The 24618-nt window shown below is 35.3% G+C and overlaps 2 protein-coding genes across 3 annotated transcripts; one reads left to right on the top strand and one right to left on the bottom strand.

Moving 5' to 3' along the window:
• The first annotated feature begins 981 nt into the window (after positions 1–981).
• On the top strand, positions 982–4929 carry LOC8262709. Its single transcript, XM_002526766.4, has 5 exons — positions 982–1947; positions 2287–2748; positions 3064–3441; positions 3535–3602; positions 4473–4929. Exons 1-5 carry the CDS (start codon positions 1291–1293, stop codon positions 4684–4686), a joined length of 1779 nt encoding a protein of 592 aa, XP_002526812.2. The 5' UTR covers positions 982–1290; the 3' UTR covers positions 4687–4929.
• A 1676-nt stretch (positions 4930–6605) lies between these two features.
• Positions 6606–23584, bottom strand: LOC8262708 (DEAD-box ATP-dependent RNA helicase FANCM). Of its 2 annotated transcripts, XM_015723963.3 has the most exons (22): positions 23104–23584; positions 22679–22822; positions 21661–21743; positions 21465–21579; positions 21183–21274; positions 21040–21094; positions 20834–20955; positions 20637–20750; positions 19370–19563; positions 18629–18759; positions 12215–12275; positions 12029–12099; positions 11820–11869; positions 11589–11754; positions 11307–11434; positions 10885–11220; positions 10750–10807; positions 9311–9928; positions 8768–9220; positions 8506–8557; positions 8140–8289; positions 6606–7472 (listed from the first exon to the last, which is right to left on the bottom strand). In XM_015723963.3, exons 1-22 carry the CDS (start codon positions 23423–23425, stop codon positions 6884–6886), a joined length of 4104 nt encoding a protein of 1367 aa, XP_015579449.2. In that variant the 5' UTR covers positions 23426–23584; the 3' UTR covers positions 6606–6883. The 2 variants fall into 2 exon arrangements, with proteins under 2 accessions (XP_015579449.2, XP_015579450.2); XM_015723964.3 differs by lacking the exon at positions 23104–23584 and having other exon boundaries at positions 21465–21557; positions 22679–22737.
• Positions 23585–24618: the final 1034 nt, after the last annotated feature.

The following is a 24618-nucleotide window of genomic DNA, read 5'->3' as shown; positions in this document are numbered from 1 at the left end:
ATTTATTTTTATTTTTTAATTTATTAGTCATTTAATGATATAAAATGTCAATTAATATCTAACCAAACAAGCCATAATTTTATAATTTATCAAAACACATATCTAGTTTTATTTTCAATAATATACATGTGTTTTAGTCTTGAGCGCATGATACTTATGGTCTCGGGTGTATGATATACCAATCCTTCACTAGCATAGTATTTGTCAAATAAGAATCAGAATGGCTTAATAATTAATTTAATCTTTAAACTCTACCAATTTAATCTCTAACATTTTTTAATCTTCTTTAACCCACACAAACTCTTAATTTCTATCTTTTATACATGTATTTTTATATTTTATTTATTTATATATAATTTTTCATAATATAATAATATAAAATATTATATACAAAAATAAAATATATTAATAATATAAATTATGAAATGATTAAAAACAAAAGTCATGAAGTGTTGTAGGCCAAAAATAATTATGAAATGATTAAAAACAAAAACAATTGAAAGCTGTTAGAAATTAAATTAGTAAAATTTTAAAGATAAAAATATATATTTTATCCATATTTGAACTTTTATTGTAATTCTCTCTTTTGAGAGTATAGGAAAAAATAAATAACTTGTAGGACTAAATCCATATTTACTCTTAACAATTTTACTAGTGTTAGAATTTCATAATATCTATTTAGAAAAGAATTAAATGTTTATATAAATTTCTAAAATATAAGATAAATATAACTAAATGGATAATAAAACTAAACTTTATTCTCACTATAAATAAAATAACAAAAAATTCTTTCTCCAAATATATATATATAAGCTAATACTATTTAAAAATATTAGAAATTTTATATATGAAATAATTACAAGAGATAATGTTAATCAACTACAAAAGACAAGGTGTAGGATAAACATAACAAGAAATACGACACCGTACGTTCTCTCTCTCTCTCTCTGTTTTCTTTTAAAAATTTTCAAATGGGTGTTGAAAAATCTTTGTCACTGTCTCGTAACCCGATAATAGCTTTCTGTCTGTCTCCTGGCCAAATTTTACTCTGCTCTTTCTTAAAAACGTCCCCAAAACCCTGACCATTTTATATTACCTTGTGAAACCCCAACAATTTATTAAAAACAAAAAACAAAAAATAGAAAAACACCCTAAATTTCTCAAAACCCTATTTTTCTGTCATAGAAAATCTTTATCTTCCCGCCTCCTATGTCTCTTCATTTTCAAAGTAAACTTTGTCTGTGAACAGAAGGGAAGAGAAGAGAAGTGAGATGCTAATAGTAAGTAGTGATGCAGAAATTGTTGCAGAAGAGCCCTTCAAGCCCACTCCTTTGCACTGGTGTTGTTAGCACTTGTTCTTCGAGTTTTAAGTTTTCCAATTTTAGAGATAAACCCACTTCATATTCTAACTTTCTCTCTATTGGGTCTTCTTCTGTTAAACCCAAAACCCCCTTTTTCTCTTTTTCTCATAAACCCTTTTCTTCTCTCTCAATGCCGACGGCTGCACCTGTTTCTGGGGCCGTCGGCAACGGCGGTGCTGGTTCTTGTGTAGCTAGAAAGCCCAATATCAGACCCACGGTCACTTCAAGTGTGTGCCGCTGTGCAACTGAAAACAGAGGACTAAAAGTTCCGTTTCGGGCCTGGGTTGTGGCCCGGCCCGCCTGGTACCATACCAAGACAGAAGCTGCAGCTGCTGCGGCGACGGAGGCGGCAGTTGAGGGGTTGAAGAGTTCAGATGGTGGGGTGGAGGAGAAAGGAGGAAAAGCCGAGGAGAAGGGAACGGTGAGGGTGAATAATAGGAGGCAGAGAGGAGGAGGAGAAGTGATAGAGAATAATGCAAATGCAGATTTGTTGACAATTCCAGGAGTTGGTCCTAAGAATTTGAGGAAGTTGGTGGAGAAAGGGTTTAGAGGGATGGCTGAGCTTAAGCAGTTCTATAAGGATAAGGTTTTCTTTTTTCCTTTTGCTTTTATTATGACCATGTGCATAAATGCAGGTGGAATGTGGTTAGTTGTGTTACTTAGAATATGAGTAAAGCATAGGGGCCCTTTGGGTAAGGGTTAATTTTGTTTTTTCTTTTTTGTTTTCAAAAGATTTGCTCTGATTTTTTCTTGGCTAAATGACTTGTACTTTACACTTGTTCCTTAGCGTGATTGGCATTTTTCATATATTAACTAAAGCTTTGTTTGTGCTGAGTATACTAAACTAACTAGCTTTGCTGCATGGTTAAGCAGGTCTGTTTCATTGACTCTATACTAACACATTTTCTGTTTCACCTTTTTGCAGTTTCTCGGGAAAGCTAATGAGACGATGGTTGAGTATTTACAGAGTTCTGTAGGAATTATTCACCGAAATCATGCTGAGAGCATTACAGTATTCATTAAAGAGAGTGTGGATGAAGAGTTGAAAGATGTAAGCACAGACGTCAAACCTTCACCTAAGGACCGAATTACATTTTGTGTTGAGGGAAATATTAGTGTTGGAAAGACAACATTTCTTCAGAGAATAGTTAGTGATACAATTGAACTACGTGACCTTGTTGAAGTGGTGCCAGAACCAATTGATAAGTGGCAGGATATTGGACCTGACCACTTCAATATACTGGATGCTTTCTATGCTGATCCAAATAGGTATGCTTATACCTTTCAGAATTATGTCTTTGTCACAAGGGTGATGCAGGAGAGAGAGTCATCTGCTGGAGTGAAGCCACTCAGGTTGATGGAGAGGAGTGTTTTCAGTGACAGAATGGTAAGTTCCTGTCATTTTGCAGGTCTTCCAAAATATGAAGTTCTAAAACTGACAGAATTTATGATCACTGTAATTGTTTAAAGGATCACTACTTTATGCCTTTTATTCTACTCTCAAGGTTGAAGGCATGCCCAGGTCTGTTACCTTCCTATGAAAATTAAGATGAATTTACAATTCTATTTTACATAATATGAAGTTTAATGGCAATCATATGTGGACTTAAAAACTTGCTTTTCTATTGGTGATCTTATCCTTGAGGAACAAAAACTTGATTTAACGGCTAATACTTTTTAATCTGATTGCTTCTTGGTAAAGGTCTTTGTACGAGCTGTGCATGAAGCAAAGTGGATGAATGAAATGGAGATCAGCATCTATGACTCATGGTTTGATCCAGTTGTGTCAGTTTTGCCTGGTCTCGTTCCTGATGGTTTTATCTATCTTAGAGCCAGCCCTGATACTTGCCACAAGAGAATGAAGCTACGGAAGAGAGCAGAAGAAGGTGGAGTCAGCCTAGACTATCTCCGTGACTTGCATGAAAAGCACGAGAGCTGGCTTTTCCCTTTCCAAACTGGTAATCATGGAGTATTATCTATCAGTAAACTGCCCGATCAACTGGATAACTCTGTGCATCCTGATATAAGAGATCGTGTGTTTTGTTTGGACGGGGATCATATGCATTCAAGTATTCAAAAGGTATCTCACACACTCAGAATGACAGAAAATCTTTTCCTGCTCAATTCACATAATTTTAAAGACCATGGCTTACATTTCTTTGGTAATGTGCAGGTGCCTGCATTGGTTCTTGACTGTGAAGCCAATATTGATTTCAGCAGAGATATTGAAGCAAAGGAGCAGTAAGATAGCAGATCCTCATCTAATTATCTTCTCTTATAAGCAGAATTAAGATTTATTTCTTTATTCTTTTTTAACTTATATTGGTCAAGTTCTTATTACATTATGCATATGATTCATTGGTTCAATTTCTGTTCAGAATTCTTATTTATTAATTTATTTATTTTTGGTTCAGTAGATTTCAAAGCATGTGATTTTGTAAAAAATCTGACACGACTGCATACTGAATCTAGCCATTAATGAAATCCAAGAAACATTGGACTGGTGACGCTGATTTCAAAGATGGTGGATTTAATCTGCATTATTTATCGCCTTCTAGGCTTGTCTAGTTCACCATAATATAGAGGGAACACGTTCTCTTCATGCGTGATCATTTTCGTTTGCTCATGCTTGAATATATTGTTCTCCACTGGGGAAACGTTTTCATATTCTAATAGAAGTGTTTAGTTGATTCTGTAATATCTATAATAGTTTTATGTATTAAAAAGGCCATTGACTTTGTTGGTTAGCAGTCACTAATCAAGAATTTTAATGTTTGGTGCTTTCGTGTTAGGTTAGTATTGACCTGGTCCTTCCAATGGTTCTACTTGGGCACTTTTTTGCCTCATCATCTCCAATGCATTGGTTTAATGTGAATTAGAAAGTTGGTTGTCTGAATGTATTGCTAGTATCTGATGCCTAGTGCTTTCAGAAAATGCTGGCATGTACCAACTTGGGTGCTCTCCAAATGCATGTTCTATCAATTTGTTGATAATTGTTTACTGCATGCTATATCTATAAGTTTTCACTGGTGATGTTTGTGTTTATGCATTGATTCTCAAAGCTTGTGTGCTGTTAAACTAAAATATTTTCCATTTTCTCCGTGTTGACAGCTATGCCCGCCAAGTTGCGGAGTTCTTTAAATATGTGAAGAGTAGGAAAGAAGTTGGATCACCAATAGCTGGTGAAGGCGGTTTTATGAGCAACCGACAGGTCTTGCTACCTCACAAAGGTGGATTATTTTTACCAAACAAAAATCACTTCCCTGATTCGGCGCTCAAGTCTTTAGAATTTAGACGAGCAATGTCATTCATGTCTGGTCAGTAGTTGTTTCCTGGCCTCCTTTTTCAACTCCAGGTCTGTGTAAAGAGTTTTGTGTCTGACATGGTCTCTGGTTGATGTGTTTAGTTCCCCAGTTCATGTAAAAATGTTAACCCCCTAGGCTTTAGTGATGTAGAAATGTTTGTATGGTTGAATGCTTTGACAGTCTAATGTTTGGTGATGCTCCCTTTCTGCTTAAATGGTTTAGATTGCAAGGTATAGTAGTGGAATTACAATGCTCTTTCTTCATCTTCCCTTTTTTTTTTTTTAATGAAAATAGTTTGCCATTTGAAAACAGCTAAATAGGAGAGTGGACAAGACCTGGTTGCACCAGTTAATCTCCATTACCATTTCTATTTTTATTCTTTAGTGACTGTACGTCACACTTTCACTACCCATAGAGCTTTAGTTGGTAAGATGAAAACAGTTCAGCTATCAATCGACCATCTTCAATGTAACATCGTTAACAATCGGGATTGCTGTGGATTTAGGTTTGAATTTTTTGTTTTAACAAATTGATTTTCTTTTGCTTTTTATAAAATTTCTTTTAGAAACTGTTTTTGTCAAACTCACAATTTTGAAAAAAAAAAGAGCATTATTAGTTTCTTCTTAAAAACAGCTTTTAAAACTTTTTAAAAAATATTATTGTTTTTAACAAAGCTGCTTTAGCCAATCAGACATATTTGACTTCAACCTTCTTCCATGTGGCCCTTTATCTATAGCTAAAGATGTCCCACCCTTTTAAAGAGCTTTCCCATTTATCCTTGTGGCCACTGATTTCAGTCAACAAAGTTACACATCTTTCCAGAATACTCACTAGCAGGTAGTAATTCAATTAAATGGCAATATTCAGCACCGAAGAAGGCAAGCCCATCTCCCAGACATTATCAAAGTTAACTCTGATGCAGTAACTGGCACAGCGAACTGGCTTTTGTGAGCAGAAACAGTGTGCAGGTGCTGTAATTGATGCAGGAACCAGGAATATTATTTGCGCTTCACCTCTTATGGCTCTCAGGGATGTTCCTTGAAAGATAGGATACATAATTTCCATTGTGCAGGATATCAGGAATTTAGCTAAAAAAACTTGCTTTCTGCTTTTTTTTTTTTTTTTTCTTTCTTTCTTTCTTGTGGGGCTTGTCCATGGCTGATTGGCTTAACAAACATGATCTTATTGCTGTTAATCCGTCTTGGATGTACTCGGTTCCAGCTGAACTGGAACAGCTCCTCCCCATGGATGTTAATCCTCTTTAATTCAATGATATTGATCATTCTTGTCAAAAAAGAAAAAGAAAAAGAAAAGGTAGGCAAGGCCATCATTATCTTCTGAACTAGTGGTGTCATTTGGATCACCAAAATTCCCAAGAGTTAAAAGACACAGCAGCTAATGTTTTGTCCCTCCTTTCATAAGCATCTCTGGTGAAAGTGGTCTAGTTGTGCAATTCTATTAACAAGAATTCTTGCTTAAGTGCCAACATTAAATGGTGTTTTAAAAGGGTCATCACTTGACTGAACAAGTTCAGCACAAGAAATCTTTTTTACTGAAAAAAAGAATATTTAAGATACTTGCAAGTAATTATTTCTTTTTAAAGAGTATAAAAGGTTTCAACCTTTTTTGGGAAGGCAGCTGACAGGACAGACACTCAATGATTGGTTTATATATTTTCTTTTTTCTGTAAAACAAATTTGTTAGAGAGCTATTGCTTCTTTTTACTATTCTCAGGGAGCTATTTGATAATAACTTGGGACAGAATCCTGTGGCAATATCTTATCATTGTCATTGAACATTTAGTATGCCTATTGGTTATAGAATTTTCTGACCAGGGAAACTATTTGAACAAGACAATAAGTGGCAATTCACCCCGATATCCATCTTAATTCAATCACCCGCAACCCTGTTATCTATAATCTCTAACCTGCTAAATGAGTTTTCATGGACAATTATTTCTGATAAATCTGTGAATGGAAATTTTTCCTTCTATACATGGAGCTACATATAGTCCTTTCTCTCTCCTTTACTTCTGATATGCTACATAATTTCCTATATAAATTACATTGCTTTACACTTATGTACGTATCCTATTTCCTACAAGAGAAATTTCCCTGAAATCTCAAAAGCCTTTTGAGTAGCTGCTGAATATTAGCTTGCAACAACTCTTCAAAAGGATGTTTGAGGAAGGGAACTAAATAGATACACCTTAAATCACTATATCCCAAGATCAAATGATGGAGAATTCTGAAGGTCAAAATTTTGTATGCTGGACACTGAAACTGCATCATGCTTTTGTACTGATAACTCTGATCTGTGTTTGAGAAGCAAGGTAGCTTGTGCCTCCACAGCATCAAGATCAAGGTTGGCAAAGAATTGATCGTCATGAAAAATTTCCCCATTGGCATCAGAGTTTTGCACTGGATCCTGCAGGAATGTATCTTTTCTGGCAGCATTTGGTTGCAAACTGAATTCTTGCTCCAGGTTGATAGCAGGAATAGATCCTGATTGAAAAAAACTCAATTTCCTTTTCCTAGTTTCAAGCTTTGTCTCATTTTCTTGCATACTATTAGTGGTTACACGAGGCATTGCTGCTGACATTCTGTCAGTGTTTATTGGAAAGAAATCTGAATCCTTTCCAACAGACTTGTTTTCAGAATCAGTTTGCGGGGTCTGAATTGAATATGTCTTGACTGAGGAACTTTTGCTTTCATTCATTCTGCTAATGGAAGTCCCACTATCAGGAGTTCTGGTGACAAAAGAATTTGATTCCCTCTCCATTGGTGATTGGGTGAGCAAAGATCGCCTGTTGCATGAAATTAATCAGTTCACATACTCTGTTTATTTACTATAATAGAAAGCCAAAAATGTGACCCATTTAGGTATTTGATGAAATAATTTTGGAAAGAGATAAAATTCAAAGAAGGAACTTTCGAGTCGACCAAATTTAAGTGAAAGTACATGAATATTAGGATAGAGGATGATTGCATAGTTAAAGAGAAGAGCTTTCTTTAATATTCAATCTCATCTTTTGGCTGCAGCAATGTAGTCTCCTGACAGTGGAACTTAATTAGAAGAAATGCAGGGGGAACAAAGTTTTTAAGATGGTGTAACGCACTTGGTCTTTCAGAAAATCATTGCATTTTTATCATCATGAAATGTTCTTTTATAAAATACTCTGACTTGCCATGACAGCAAAACAATAATAACAACTAACAATGATTTTAACTATCTCTGTCAATTGAGACAAAATGCTACATCTTACCATACATCAAAGTTTGAAGGTGCAAGTTTTGAGAATATGCAGCTTTCAAACACAAGTATTGTCATCTCCTTTTTATCTTGATGACTATTTAATTTCTTTAATTAATGATATATGCATATTTAAATATGGGCTCTCAGAAGGGTCTAGGGCAGAAGAGACTCAAGAGAGAGGGAGAAAAGGAGAGAGAGTGAGAGAGAAAGAGAAAGACCTGTAAATTGCCATCATATCCACTCTACTATTTTCAGCTTGCGTGCTTGCAGCTGTCGGATTTGTCCTGTCATCTATGAAACTATCATCATATGAACTGTTGCCTTGCTCGTCTTCCTCATCATCTGATATTTCAGCTTCAGAAGACACCCTGAGCAAACCAACGATGCAGAGAAGTCAGTATGGCAGAAATTGTGAAAAGATAACTGTCTTTTATATGTTTCAGGCAATTAGTTTTCTGAATCCACTTATTATTATGACAGAAAGCCCATTCACATTATCCAAAAGAAAATATAAGTTTATAGCAGGAAAACGAATTAAAAATAAAGTTTGGCAGCATGTAACTAGTCATCAACACACAACTTACTCAGCTTCCTCCTCAATGAAGGCCATGATTTTGCCATTTTGTTTCATTTTACCTGAACAAACAAGAGGTAAAGTATTACTGTTTAGGTGAATTGAAGTTTTATTTCCAAACATACTACAAGCACGCCACTTATATTAGAAGGAAATAGACTTCTATTCAAGCAGAAATGATGAAAGAAATTTCTATTCAAGCAGAGATAACGAGAGAAACTACTCAGCGAGGGAAGAAATGCTCCAATGATAGGAGACTTAGATAGTTGTACCTTTACCACGCCTAATTTGGTTAGGACTAATACCAGAAAAAGATCTATCAAGGTTCACTAATGTTTTTTCCTTTTTGTCTTGTGCATTCCTATTTCTCTCAATATCTCCAATTTTCCGCAATCTTCTGAACTTGTGTACTTGTTTGACATTTTCTGACTTGTCTCCAGAACTCAAAACCCAATCTTTGCTACAGTTAGTATAAGTTTCGTCAGCAGCTGGAGAAATTGAGGTGCATCCACCTGTTCTGGCAACATTATTCTCCTTAACCAAAGGAGTTTGCATTGCATTATTAATAGAGGAAACTAAGAGATTTCTTTGACAGGCACTATTATTGATAGCTCTTTCATTCTTCCACTGACTTGGAGACCTTGGCTGCAGATCATTACACGATTTCATGGGTGAAATGACGTCTGTAGTAAGAAACTTGCTCCTTCCTTTACTATTAGACCATCCTGCAAATCCCCAGGCATAAGTTAATTAAACATATCAAAGCAGAAAATTTTAATCCATAAAGAATACATAGAATCATTACTAAGACTGACCAATATCATTGATTGGAGACTCTGGAACCACACCACTTTGGATCATATTAGTTAGCCTAGGACTCCACTCAATATTATTGTACTCATCAGCCTGCAAAGGTGGTGCCTTGATTTCCAAGCAATCAAGTGTTTCATCCACAAAATCTCCTCCACTTAAAAGAGTATTCTTCACTAATGGAGTCTCAGGAATAACTTCAACACGATTCGATATTTTGTCTTCCTGGGCATTAGACTTTGGTATCGTTAAAGCCACATTTATTTCATGTTGAGCCAAAGATGTAATCAGATCTGGTCTAGACTTGTTTTGCACCGTCAGCTCCTTGTCATTTTCATCTGGTGCCTTCAAATGGCAAGGATTTTGAGTGCTAGGACTTGTAAACTTACAATGTATCGCCTCTTTCAATGGAACTACAGGGACAGACAAAATTATGACCTTCCCAAGAGCATCTACAGACACAAAGTCAGAACTGAACAGGTAAGCATGAGCCGGAGAGCTTTGGCCATGGAGATCCAGCACATTATGCTTCTCGCTTCTCGGGGTCTTCAGGGGTGATACTTCAGAATCTTCTACTTTTTCCTGTGGTTTGGTGCTTGGAGAATCAACCCATAGATGTGGATCTATACAGAAGTTTAAGAACACGCAAATGTATTGAGTTAAAAAAAATTATGTACCATAGCTTGCAATTTTAGATGTTAAGTTCTACAAATGAAAAACTGCACTTCTTTTTATTTTATTTTATCCAAGAAAAGATAAAGAACCTTGAGAAGTAGAATTGCAAATCTCGGCAGGATATACAAGAAAACAATATAGAGAAGGAAAATAATAAACTAGAAACAATCAGAAAAAGATACAAGAAACACATTACACAAGGATAAAGCTAAAAATGAGATCATCAAAGACTTATGATATTGAGCTGAGAAGGAGAGCATTTTTGTACCAGACAATGACATAGTCTCTCTAGCCTAAGTAGTTATTATTTATGCATTTAAATAAAGCTTTACTTATATGATTCCAGAAAGAAACAACCTGATAAGTAACAGTTGGGAAGTTGAATATTTCCAGGACCCATAGGAAAGACATGACTGACCACATACGCCTGGCATGCAAGAGACACTTAAATTTGGCCCAAGAACTAACTTTTGTGATGCATAGAGCTGGTTTTGCATGCCGTGTTTTTTTTTTCAGTCTCAAATAATCAACACAAGATTTAAAATGTAAGCAAGTGTGGTGTAAATTTTACTAGCATGAATTATGTGAAACTCGAAAGAAAGAAATGTAAATGACTTCTATGGTCTAATTGGATTTTAGAGCCACCACTAATAGCATTCATTACTTTCATTTTTTGTACCTTTTGGTACATGCTATTCCAAAACACACTGAAAGCTTACTGAATCATTTCATTTTAGCAAATATTTTCAGTAGCAAGGCATTACAGTACCTTCTTTGTTGTTGTTCTCTTTGTTGTCACCCAAGCACTTGCCTGAAGCGATTTCATCCTGCATCCAGTAGACAACTTGTAAGCAAGCATAAACACTATGATTGAAGAATGCTTACCACTGAAGTGAAAGCAAACCTCAATTATAAGATCTCCTCTCTCCCTAGAGAACAGTAGATTTTGCAAACACTGCATTGTATCAATCAGCATGTCTGTTCTACAAGAGTGCATTACTTTATGCACTCTGGAAGGGAATGCCTGGAAATGAGGAAAGGCAATAAGAGATGGCCGCCAAGATTTTTCACTTGTGGGATGGAAGTACTTGGCAATTAAAGAAGCCTCTGCAACATTTAGTTTGGATTCGAAAACAGGTGTCCGGATAGCATTATCATCCTTCAGTTTCTTCCCACGAGGTATGTATTGCTCAATCGATAGCTTGACAAATTGGACTTCAGGTTTAAGAACATGGGGTATCTGGATAATTAAAATTATGTTATAGGTCAAACAGATGTGACAAATAAGAATGAGAGATAACCAGAAAATTGCTCAATAGACCTTACCATCCTTGGGCTAGAATGGAAACTGAAGCTACTTATCCCACCATTGTGCATGTGTTTACTAATGGCTCTGCTATTTGCTTGTTTTCGCATATAACCCTTCAGCTCAGACCCTTCACAAGCTAAAACTAGTAAAACCTTGTCAAGGCAGAACTTGGTTGAGCAGTAAGCTAAGTGCTGAATGAATAACTAAAGTAAACGACTTAAGAATCTTCTGGGAATAGAACAAGGTGACTTGAGCCAATATACTTTATAAAATGCATTAACTAAAGGGCAAAAGGATATCAACCCGTCCATCATGCTTCCTACCAGTTCTTCCCATGCGCTGAATCATTCTTAGTGGTGACACATTAGCATCAAAACATATTACGAGATCAACTTCCATAATATCCAGACCTTCTTCACCAATTGATGTTGCAACGATAACATTGTATTTACCAGCTCGGAATTTCTGTTAGGAAATGGAGTAAGTGAATGCAAGAAGCCCATAAAACAATAATAAATAACATAAAGTACCTCCAAAACAGCCTGTTGAACTTTTTGTGACTGGCCTTTCAATGCTTTTCCTGTAACAGATTTAGAATTCCTTATTACATAAGTCAAGACTAACACAATCAAATAAATTTCCCAAAAAAAAAAGAAGAAAAAATATAGCAAGAACCTGCTCCTTTCTGGAAAAAGAAAGAAACCTTGGAAAATAGAAATCAAAAAATAGAACTGCTAACCTGAGCTTTGACCAATAAACTCAGTTGCTTTAACTACGTTCTCAATATTTGTCAATGCATCCATTATATCCCTGAATGTTAGCACCAAGGAAAAAGTTTCTAACTTAAGGGCATTGTAGGGATGAGAAAACAAGCATAGGCGAAAACTAAAAATGAAATGAACTTTAAGAAAAGAATCTTTTCTACCTTACACTTCCTCTAAAATTAGAGAAAATTATCACTCTTGAGTTCTGTGGGTCCTTTGCTTCTGCAACCACAAATTTTGCTATTAATTTCACCAGCAGATAACAAAACTTTCTAATCTAACAAACACGAGATGTTAAACAGTGTGAATTGCAAACTCGGTAGTTCTTGAAAATACCTTTATCATAAATATAGTTCAGGAACCAAATATCAGCCTCAAATTCACTCGTTAAGCTATTAAACTATTTACTGACTAAAGTCAAGTTACCTGTGTCCATACAGAAAGTGGAAACTCATTGTTGACAGTTGTTCCCATGTTTTTAGGGCTTAATTTTAGGAGTTAATTAGTATTGACTCTTGATTGTAGGAGCCAATCATGCATATTACTGTAAATTAGGCAGTAGAGATTCTTTCTTTTTAGAGATGTGTGAAACCCTATAAATAGAGATTAATGGGTGTAGAAATAAACAACAGAAGCTATTATATTTCTTCTTGTCCTAAAAACTTCATGGTATCAGAGCTTGATCCCTTTAGGGTGACTCTCTCATATTGCTAACCCTAGTATCAGCCTCTTTGCATATTTCAACCAAATCAAATTTTTATTCCAGCAGTTTTTTAGACATGTCTAACGGAAAGAAGGAAGGATCTTCTAATCCTACTGAGCATGGTGGTAGAAACATGATAACCACTATGAATGACAACCTTTCTCTCCATATCAGTCCAGTCAAACTAGATGGAATGAATTATCTTGCTTGGTCGCGATCATGCTTGCTATTTATTCAGGCTAGGGGATTGCAAAGTTACATCAATAATGACAAAAGAAGACCTGATGGAACAGATCCTGTATGCAGCAAATGGGACTCAGAAAACTCTCTCATCATGTGATGGTTGCTCAATTCAATGCAACCACAGATTGCTCGAGGCTATTTACTCCTTGATGCAGCTCAAAAAATTTGGGATGCAGCTGCCTAAACTTATTCCCAGTCAGGTAATGATGCCCAGGTATATGAATTGCGGAAAAAAATTCATGAAACCAATCAAGGTGAGCTGATTATTGCCCAGTATTTTTCTGAACTTAATGGCTTGTGGCAAGAACTTGACTATTATCAGGATTTACAGGCGTCTTGTACAGCTGATGCAACAAAGTTCCATAAAATAATGGAAAAGGAATGTGTGTATGACTTCCTAGCAGGATTAAATGATGTGTATAATCAGATTAGAGTTCAGGTACTTGGACATGAGCCTTTTCCCTCCTTGCGACAAGCATATAGCCATGTGCAGCAAAAAGAGAGCAGACGAAATGCTATGCTGCCAACTATTTCAACTGAAAGATCAGTTATGATGGCTGAATCATCATCCATGAAACCTGATTCAACTAGAATTGACTCTTTGAAGGAAGTAGAACAAGACAGTAGAAGGTGCGACTATTGTGGTAAACCAAGGCATACTAGAGAAACATGCTGGAAACTTCATGGTCGCCCACCACATGGTCGAGTGGGAAAAAAATCTGGTAGTACACGGCCTCAAGCTCATGTCTCTGAAACTCTTGACATTGAATTGCCAAGAGAAATCAACCCTTCTGGTGGACTTTCCAATGAAGAATTGAAAACTCTTAAACTTCTTATAGCTAAGTTTGAATCCCCTTCCACTGCAGCCACTACTTCCACTCCATCTTACCTTGCACATTCAGGTATACCACATCTAGCCTTACATGCTGGGCATACTAATACCTGCGATACTCCTAGTGAATCATGGATTTTAGATTTTGGAGCATCGGATTATATGACCAATTCTCGAAAAAAAATTTTCACTTACAATTCTTATTCAGGTCATGAAAGAGTCCGTATTGCGGATGGGTCCTTGTCTCCCATCATCGGGAAAGGTTCTATAAGTTGTACTTCATCTATTAAACTACCACTTGCCTTGAATATTCCTGGTTTCTCACATAATTTGTTATCTGTTAGTGCTCTTACAAGAGATTTAAACTGTAAGATTGAATTTTTTCCTTCTCATTGTGTCATACAGGAATTGAGCACTGGGAAAACGATTGGCTATGGTAGAGTACATAATGGCTTGTACCAGTTACATGAAGGACCAATTTCTAAGGCTTTACTAGGTGAATCTGAATCAGCTCCTCATCAAATTATTCAATGGCATAGGCGTTTAGGACACCCTTCATTTTCTGTTTTAGAAAGGTGTCGTCCTTATTTATTTAAGCAATGTGATTTAAAAACCTTAGTTTGTGATGCATGTGAATTTGCTAAGCATACTAGAACTTCATATCCTTCAACTAATAATAAAAGTTTGGTGCCTTTTGAGATGATTCATTCAGATGTGTGGGGCCCCAGTCCAGTAGTTTCTTTATCTGGGTATAAATGGTTTGTGACATTTATTGATTGCCACAATAGGATGACATGGGTGTATTTGATGCGTGCCAAAAATGAAGTTTTTTCTTGCTTTCAGTCTTTCCATAGAATGATCACTACACAATTTAGTGCTAAGGTGAAAATTTTCCGAACTATAATGGTACAGAGTATATGGAGAAAACTTTTCATAGCTATTTAGACACTCATGGGATTATTCACCAAACTAGTTGTGTTAATACTGCTACTCAAAATGGAGTATCTGAACGAAAGAACAGGCATCTCTTAGAAGTTGCTAGGGCTCTTATGTTCACCATGCATGTTCCTAAGGCTTATTGGGGTGATGCAATTCTTACAGCTGCTTATTTAATCAATCGTATGCCATTAAGAACCTTGAATTTTAGGTGTTCTATAGAACTTATCCAGGGCAATAACTCTCACATTATTTCTCCAAAGGTTTTTGGATGTGTTTGTTTTCTGCATAAGAACTATAGAGGAAAACTAGATCTGAGAGCCTTAAAATGTGTTTTTATTGGCTATTCACCTACTCAAAAGGGATATAAATGTTATCACCCTTCGTCTAGAAAGGTGTATGTGAGTATGGATGTCACCTTCCGGGAGTCAGAAGCCTTTTATCCACCATCACCTCTTCAGGGGGAGAATGATCATATAGAAGATGTGATTTCTCTTGGTCAACCTATACTTGAGTTGCCTATGTATAATGGTCAGGGAGAGCACGGAAGTGATGATAATACTTATGATGGAGATCATATTCAAACTGATGCTGAAAAAAATACTTGAACAGGCAAGGAAAAGATTGGACAAACCTGATCTATTAAGGTACTCACGCAAGAAAAAGGAGGATACTACTCTTCATAGCCAATCACCCAACCCGGGCTCAACTCTTGTGGATTCAGGTAATCTATCTCCTCCTTCTAACTTGTCTAATGAACTTCCATCTCTTAATTCATGTGATAATGACCTTGATCTTCCAATAGCTATCAGGAAAGGAGTTAGATCTTGTACTCAACATTCTATCTCTAACTTTGTTTCGTATAAAGATTTGTCTCCTTCCTATAGAGCTTTCTTGTCTTCTTTGCATTCTATCTCTATACCACAGGGATCGGAGGAAGCTGTTAATGATCCTAAATGGAAAGATGCTATGGTAGAAGAAATGAAAGCCTTGGTAAAGAATGGAACATGGGAGGTTGTCGACATGCCATTCAGAAAAAAATCAGTAGGATGTAAATGGGTATTCACAGTGAAGCATAGGGCAGATGGCTCCATTGAAAGGTTAAAGGCTCGACTGGTGGCAAAAGGTTTCACCTAAACCTATGGCATTGACTACCAAGAAACATTTGCACCTGTTGCCAAGATGAGTTCAGTAAGAATGCTCTTATCTTATGCTGCAAATCTTGGATGGGATCTTCAGCAGTTCGATGTTAAAAATGCCTTCCTACATGGTAACTTGGAAGAAGAAGTCTATATGGAAATTCCTCCAGGTTTTTCCAATCAAAAAATTGAAGGGAAGGTATGCAGTTTAAAGAAAGCCTTATATGGTCTGAAACAGTCCCCTCGAGCTTGGTTTAATAGGTTCAGTAAAGCAATCATTGCTTTTGGTTACAAACAAAGCCATGCAGATCATACTATGTTCATCAAATATCTCCAAGGGAGAATTACTATTCTCATTGTATATGTTGGTAATATAGTGATAACAAGTGATAATCAAGAAGAAATGACAAGGCTGAAGAAGTATTTGACCACGGAGTTTGAGATCAAAGATCTAGGTAAATTACAATATTTTCTTGGGATAGAAGTTGCTCGATCAGAAAAGGGTATATTCATCTCCCAAAGAAAATATGTCCTTGATTTGCTAAAGGAAGCAGGAATGCTAGGCTGTAAACCTGTTGACACTCCCATTGAAGCTAATCATAGGCTGAAAGAAAATGTCGGAGAATTAGTTGACATTGATCGATATCAACAACTAGTTGGGAGATTGATTTATCTTTCTCATACACGGCCTGACATTGCTTATGCAGTAAGTATAGTCAGCCAATTTATGCATAGTCCCCGAACTATACATCTTGATGCTGTCTTTCGAATTTTAAGGTATCTCAAGTCTAGTCCAGGTAAAGGAATACATTTTGTGAATAATGGTCATTTACGAATTGAAGCATATTTTGATGCTGATTGGGCGGGCTCTCCTAATGATAGAAGATCCACTTCTGGTTATTGTGCCTTCATGGGTGGAAATTTGGTCACTTGGAGAAGCAAGAAACAAAGTGTAGTGGCTAGGTCAAGTGCTGAAGCAGAATATAAAGCAATGGCGCAAGGAATATGTGAACTGTTATGGCTTAAGAAGTTAATGCAAGATCTACATCTTCTAGAAGAAGAGTGTGTGTTGTTACATTGTGATAATAAGGCAGCCATAAGTATTGCTCATAACCCAGTACAACATGATCGTACAAAACATGTTGAGATTGATCGATTGTTCATCAAAGAAAAATTAGAAGATCAAAGTCTCAGAATCAACTACACAAATTCAAAAAATCAATTAGCTGATGTATTTACCAAAGGGTTATGTACTGGATTGTTTCACTCTTTTGTATGCAAGATGGGTATGGCTGATATACATACACCATCTTGAGGGGAGTATTGTGATTGTTCCCATGTTTTTAGGGCTTAATTTTAGGAGTTAATTAGTATTGACTCTTGATTGTAGGAGCCAATCATGCATATTACTGTAAATTAGGCAGTAGAGATTCTTTCTTTTTAGAGATGTGTGAAACCCTATAAATAGAGATTAATGGGTGTAGAAATAAACAACAGAAGCTATTATATTTCTTCTTGTCCTAAAAACTTCACTCATATTTTCCATGCATCTCCACTACTAGTTGGTCCAGCAATTTTTGTATAATGCATTATATCTCAATCTTGAACGGAACAAACACATAGACAAACAAAAGCATGAACATATGAGAGTGTTTGTGAGTGTTGCTTCTATAAGTTCAGATTTTGTCCAACAAAGAAGAAAAATGATAAAACAAAATCTCACTGCAGAAGACAAGAAATTGCAATGCATTTCTTAAACATTTATGTTCAGAATTCAACTCCAGCAGAAGAGCTGTTTCATGAGCAGTTACCAAGAATTAGAATTGAAGATATAAGTTTAATGACCTCCGTTAGTTCAGCACTTACTGTTAGAGCAAGACAGAAGCTCCATGTATCAAAGGTGAAATGTTGCAGCCCAGAATAACCCCAAGAAAGAGCCAGTTTTAAAGATCAAATACATTTACAATAATCTAAATACAATCTGGAGACAACTTCAGATAAAAGGTCAATTTATGTCCTCACATAATCTCATGTTTAAGTCAATTCAAGTCGATTATTATCTAGATATACAGTCCACACATTGGCTCATGTTAACTGTAGTCAATTGGTAGCTGGTTCATTGTTTAAGTGTTTCTGTATGTACATGTCAAGGAATTCTTCTTGGTATAGAGAGCTGATTAAAATAAATAAAAATAAAAATTACTGGCTAAAATATGCTTTCTTAGACTTTGCTTGGATTTCAAAGTGTTAATTGTTTGAAATTCTCATTCAGAAAAAAAAAAAAATCTGATTAGGATTAGAAGTCCCGGGTTCTCTGCATATCAACGTAATGCTATGAATTCAGTTGAAAATCATTTGAGAAGAATTTGTCCAGCCGCTTTGAAGATTGCTTAAGAGATTTCATTTTGTACCTGGGTGCATTCGTCCCTTTACTTTCTAATGTTTAGAAGAGAAGGTTTAGATGTATTTGCAGAATTCATCCATCAAACAGCCACCTAACTAATCCCTTTTATTTTCCATCAAATAACTCAACATATATTGGAATCCAGTCAGGCCTGCCATCCATATTTTTATGTCATAAAAATTAAACTTCAAGTTTTCCTAGCAATCTATGAAATCTATCACGGTTAGGCTTATGCCTGAAGGTTGAAAAAGATTTTAACTGCAGGTCAGGTCAAGATCAGCAGCATTTGGTGCAAAAGAAAGATAATATGCCACTTACTGAAATGGTCCGTCAGTATCTCCAACATTTTTGACAATTTGGGACTAGGTGCACCATGGGACAAGCTTTGCTGCATTGAAAGCTTTACTTTTCTAATGTCTTCATTTTTGGACATCAGTCTTGCAAATGACCTGAAGAAATTAAGTTAGAATAGCTTAGAATTATGTTGGCAAGCAGTAACTAAAGGGAAATCATGACCTTCAATTACAATGACAAGACATTGAATTTGTTCATAGAAGAAAGTTTCACTTTTTAAAATTAAGCAGCATGTAGCAAAATTCAACTGATAATCGGAAGTTATTATCAATTTTGTTGCTACCAAATTAGCATAAAATGCAATCCATACTTGGCCAATGGATTATCCAAGTATTTTTAACAAAAACATTAAGTCCTGCAAATCTTAATCAAAGATCTCTGCTAGTGGGATCTATTTCATTATTATCTGAGACCATGCAGAAAAGGACAAAGAATCCCCTTAAACAGCAAGTTTTTGCACTTTAATAAAGAGTATGCCAACCAAATAATAGTCTAATTTGGTGGAAAAAGAACATGTTCAGCCCACAGTATAATGGAAGGTCTACCACTAGGTAAATTGCTAAGATCCTGCAACATACAAGTTAAATTCAGTGACACTAATAATTTTCCAATAACTCGATAAAAATAGAAGTAAAAAAATCCAGGAACATATTGCTAATTGACCATGACAGTGCTGAAGTGAGGGAACAATGCACGAGAAAATACCCTTGTTTCAACTTTTCTTCCAGCATCTCATATGCTGGCCGTATTCCATGACTTGAAAGGAGCTTACGAATGTGATAAAGAGTAATAAGACCTGCAAAATAAGCTTCAATCTCTCCATACTTGTTTTGGGGAAGTTCTGATGGTGGTGCTCGACGAAATTTATCCCTTGAATTAAGTAAATCAGGGGGGCTGAACTGTCATATATCAACATAAAATGTAAGGAATCGAGGCATAATCTGATCATTTGTCTTAATAATAATTGGGAAGAGAGCAGATAGCTATACAGGGTAAAGAATTATGGCAAATACTGAGAGAGATGAAAAATAGCATCCTTTGTCACGATATTGATCCTTTATATAGTAGAAGAGGTATGCTTAATTTTTTCAATGTCATTAACCACAAAGTTATGCATCACAAAGATTGAATTTTCTTAATGAATAACTATAGTAAACCATTGAAGGGAAGACAGAAGTAAGAAACTGTGTAATTTTAATGACAGTAGTTTCACCAAGTTGTACACTAAAAAATTTATCATATTCTGGAAATTGAACAGCGCACTCTCTTTCATTACTGAACAAATGTAAGGTACCAAACTACTCAAAAGTACAACATTGGTTTTCCAGAAAAAGTTGACAGACAACATGCGAAGGTAATATAAACATATTTGGGTTTTCTTGAACGTACTGCACAAAGAACTGCCAACATTCCCTAGATGGCCACTACACTTTTACTGTTTTCAAAACCCTTCTCAAACATCAGAAGTAATTAGTGATATCAATTAAGAGAAACAAATGAGAACATTTGTTTTTCCAAGGAAGCTAATACTTATTGTTATTAAAAAGCTTAATGTGTGATTTAAGTACAAAGGTTTTATAGAATCCAACCACAAAGTGCACAGTAGAAGCATGCCTATTCAGAGGAATTTCTTTTGGTTCATTAGGAGGTCAGATGGGCCATACGATATGGGCCACATAACGAGGATGTCCCTTCTCTTTGCATAAATCTCACCATAAAAGGTAATTAAGTTATACCAATACTTCGAGATATTGCTGTGCGCTTAAAGGGTATTGAGGAAATCAATTAGGCTAATTAGATTTATAGTAAAATGATTAAGCAGAATCTTCAAGTATGAAACTGAGGTATTTTGTAGAACTTCTCTAACTAGATTTAGTAAAGGAATCGTAATAAGAAGCTCAATAGACACTTCAATCCACTAGAGCTAATTTTGCAAAGTAAAAGAAGCAACTTATCGCTTACAAAACCATACAGTCTTATAGTCTCTATTTTGGAGAAGTCCAACTGCAGAAAGCCTGGCCACATATGGATGTATCACTGCCAATAGCTGTTTATTTATGTCAACAGCATCTTTTCCCAGTGCAACCTAATAATATAGCAAAGACAATCTTAACTTTGTTAATACACTTCTGTCAGCATCAGATGTAGAATAGACGAAGTAGTACATACCTCAATCAATTCAATCTTTCTGTTGTGAACATATGGAACGACATCAGCATCACCTTCATTGCGGTATTCAAGTGTTGAAATATGTAGATTGTCAATAATATGCTGGATGGCCTGTTGCTTTGCTGAAGAAAATGGATATGACACAAGGGCTCAAAGTATTATTGAAAAGTATTTAGAAAAACCAAAGAAAATTTAGTGCAACTTACATCCTGGTGTTGCTGTCAAAGCAAGTATTCTTAGCTGAATTGGTACTGCCATTAACTACAAAGCGGAAGAATCACTAGCATCTCAAACCAGAAAATATTTCAGCTAATAGGACATAAAATTAGATGAAAACAGAATAACAAACCTCACGAACTGCCACACAATAAGAATAATTTCCTAATGCACGATGAGCCTCATCAATGACCAAACACACCAGGTGTTTCACCAAACATGTGCCTGCAATAAGTTGCTCCATGGGAAAATTTTAGAGGTGGTACAAAGACAAAGATTATTACACAGATAAGTAAAAGTATAGACTTTAAGTTTTCAGAAAAAGAAGTCCTTTAATATTTACAATATCTAGATAATAGAATAAGGCACAGTCCTTGCACTTTGGTAGGAACATTAAGGTAACATAGAGCATTACCAGCTTGAATATCCTTCTCCAGAACTTGTGGAGTAACAAAGAACATTCGTTTAGTTTTCCAAAAGCATGCCCTTTTTGCAGGGCTTAGCTGACCTGTCATATCAATTGTCCATTCCTGCAATCAGTTTATAAATAATCCAATCACAACAAATTTATGAGGACGGCATTCCACTGATAAGTAAAAAACACATCTTACTTGTGGTATTCCCACAATATTATGGCATGCTTCAATTTGTTGCATCACAAGTGGTCGAGATGGAGCAGCAAATACTATTTTCCCTGCCATGGATAAACCAAACATGCCTATCAAACTTGAGAAAACCACTAAGGAAGGGCAAGAATATATCAGGGTGATGCAAGACTGAATTATAATCGGCTTTTCTATCTCAAGATGAATAAAAATAAGCAAAACAAACAATGAAACCATGTATTATGAAAGCACTGAGTACAAATTTGACATTCAATCAACTACTATTCTTTATACAGATTTATGAGCATGGACATCAAAAGACAGTTGAATACAAGTTTTCCAAGTCCAAGTTTTGGCTTCAATTTCAGTAGATCTGTTACTGGAAAGCAATCAAATGATGAAGCTTAATGCATGATGCATCTTAAGTGACCAAGATGTGGTTCAAAAATCAAGCATAATGTAAACGCCCAATAAATAAAACATCCAAACTTAGACTTTTCCAAATGTATCTGATTAATGTGTAACCTATATGCATTATTGGTTGTCCTATATACTTCGGTTTAATACAGATCTTTAGAAAGGGTGGTAATTGTCAAATTCATTTTTTGAAACCTTCATTTCCAGTTGCATAGGAAATAACATAAATCTTTTCATGAGCATGGGATTTGCGTCTCCTATTGTTGTATGCTAGAGTACCTATATAAGGAAATAATGCTAGCTAACAATTCAAAATTAATTAATTCTAGGTCAACTAATTTGACTACCTCCGTGTACTGTTTTGTTTCATTTTCTGGGAGATTCATTACCCTCCACTTGGTTTTGTAAGAACTAAGTTGCTGTTAGCCTTTAAATATCTCCTCAAGAGAAATTGAAGCGTAAAGCTTTAATGGCGAATTCATGCGTGTTTATTTGAATCTACTTGACTTAAAGAAGCAAAACAGAAATGAGAAATAGTATAAGGAATGAAGCATAACAGAACAGTCTACTTGGAGATGACCTTTTGCATATTTTTTAGCCATCTTACCATCGGGAAACCACCTAAAATAGTTGTACATAACAACTGCAGCAATAAGTGTCTTTCCAAGCCCAGTTGGTAATGCCACCAATGTATTTGAAAACAATGCCGTCTTTGTTATCGCCAATTGATAATCACGAACTGGAACATTAACTACAATTGCAAGAAATGTACAACGATTGTTTATTTGATAAAAAAAAGATAGAATCAAAGTGGTCACTAAATCCCCCATTAAGCCACTGATCACAAGCCAACAACAATTCTAATTACTTGAGTGAGCAAGGAAAACTGAAAGTTTACCTGTATATTACATAAAAGCTAAACAAATTGCTCACTTATAACCCCATAAACACGCAAAAAAGGAAAAGGAATCAAATTTTAAGTAACTCGTCTCAAAAACTAAAATCACTCAAAAAGAATTTCAAAAAACTGACCTGGGTATATCCAAGTTTTAGCTGCCTCGGCATCAATTTCAATGCAGCTTACCCCATTCTCATCATCAATAACAGTTGGATTTCCAGGTGGTGGGTCCGGCCTAACTGTCTTCCCAATAAACCTCTCTAGTGTAGATTGCTTACAAGCACCGGGCTTTTTCAAAATCACATTAGATAAATTATTTTCAGAACGTGAAGAAGAAGGTTCGGTTTGGAGGTTTGCGTTTTCACATGCGACATCAATTTCTCTAACAGCTGCCTCCCAATCAAATTCGTCGTCATCCTCGTCGTCGTTGATGCGTAGAGGACTTGTGGAGGTCATTCTGGGAATTTTCTTATTTGGGAAGTGAAGAAAAAAAGAAGAAGAAACCCTACAAGTACAATTGGGAAAGAAATAGAGAGAAGTGGAATTGGCGCCAAAGCTTTGAAATTGTTTATTGATTCTTACTTCCTGAGTACGAATAAAAAGGAGAGTTTTGGGGATTTTTTTGGTGTCAATTTTTGGGATAAACAGCTTGTTTGTACCAAAATTTTAACCTATGTTTCTAATTAGTACCTATTCTTTTTTATTTTTTGCCAAAACATTAATTTATATTACATGCGACGGTACTCATTAAGAATTCGTTCAATTTTTTATAACGTCGATAGTAGAATTCCAAATCAGCATTCTACTCACCGTACAAGTCGTATTTGACTTTAGCTAAATTGGCCTATTGGTATTAAAACTTTACAATTTATATCCAAATTATACTAATTTTTCAATTTATTTCTTTTTAGTACTAAACCTATAATTTCTATTTCAATTAATAGTGTCTATTAGGATTCTAATAATATTCTTTTATATTATGTCTAATAGACTTTCTGACTTTCGGCTGCCATGTTAGCAAAAACTCATCGAAATTCTAATAGGTATTGATGTCACGAAAAGTAAAAGGTAAAAATAATGTAATTCATTTTAAATAGAGGCTTAAAGAATAGTGCTTTGAGGATTGTATTAGCATTGGTCTTTTATCGGTAATTTTAGGTGGATATTTATAAAATAAGTGCTAGTTCGTGTGTCTTTTTAGTACTAACACAACTAATTGAAGTATATTTAAGTAGTCAAAAATAAAGTTGAAGGTGTCAAGTGAAAAACAAGAAAAATTTAAGTACTTGCTCGTCAAATATGGAAGGTTAAGAAAGTTAAAGAGGAATACTGACATGACCATTATCATATTATCATATGAATGAGTAAAAAAGTGAAAATAAGGGGAGTTTATTTAATTTAGATTTGAAAAGTATTTATATAATTTTTTTTTAAATGAATTAATAATGTATAAATTTTTAGTAATTTTTGCAAAATTATGAATTTATGAATGTTGTTAATGACTATATTCTTTTTTTTTTTTCTATGTTAACTTCAAGCATTGTTGTATATAATATTATTGATATACTTTATTTTATTATTGTGTCAATTTCAAATCGGAACATTATTTTCTTATCGAATATAATAAATTTTTTTAAAGAAAATGACTA

The sequence above is a fragment of the Ricinus communis genome, chromosome 2 (genome assembly GCF_019578655.1).
Source record: "Ricinus communis isolate WT05 ecotype wild-type chromosome 2, ASM1957865v1, whole genome shotgun sequence".
Taxonomy (NCBI): Eukaryota; Viridiplantae; Streptophyta; class Magnoliopsida; order Malpighiales; family Euphorbiaceae; genus Ricinus; species Ricinus communis.
The sequence above is the reverse complement of the archived record's forward strand: the minus strand, read 5'-3'. Positions and strand labels throughout refer to the sequence as shown.

Bases quoted from the DNA above. Each gene is read 5' to 3' on its own strand.
- LOC8262709 (XM_002526766.4), top strand. From the start codon at position 1,291: ATGCAGAAATTGTTGCAGAAGAGCCCTTCAAGCCCACTCCTTTGCACT. The intron at 3,442-3,534 runs GTATCTCACACA...GGTAATGTGCAG, and splicing joins TGCATTCAAGTATTCAAAAG to GTGCCTGCATTGGTTCTTGA. The intron at 3,603-4,472 runs GTAAGATAGCAG...CCGTGTTGACAG, and splicing joins GATATTGAAGCAAAGGAGCA to CTATGCCCGCCAAGTTGCGG.
- LOC8262708 (XM_015723963.3), bottom strand. From the start codon at position 23,425: ATGACCTCCACAAGTCCTCTACGCATCAACGACGACGAGGATGACGAC. The intron at 9,221-9,310 runs GTCAGTCTTAGT...GGGGATTTGCAG, and splicing joins GTCTCCAATCAATGATATTG to GATGGTCTAATAGTAAAGGA. The intron at 8,558-8,767 runs GTACAACTATCT...TTGTTTGTTCAG, and splicing joins CCAAATTAGGCGTGGTAAAG to GTAAAATGAAACAAAATGGC.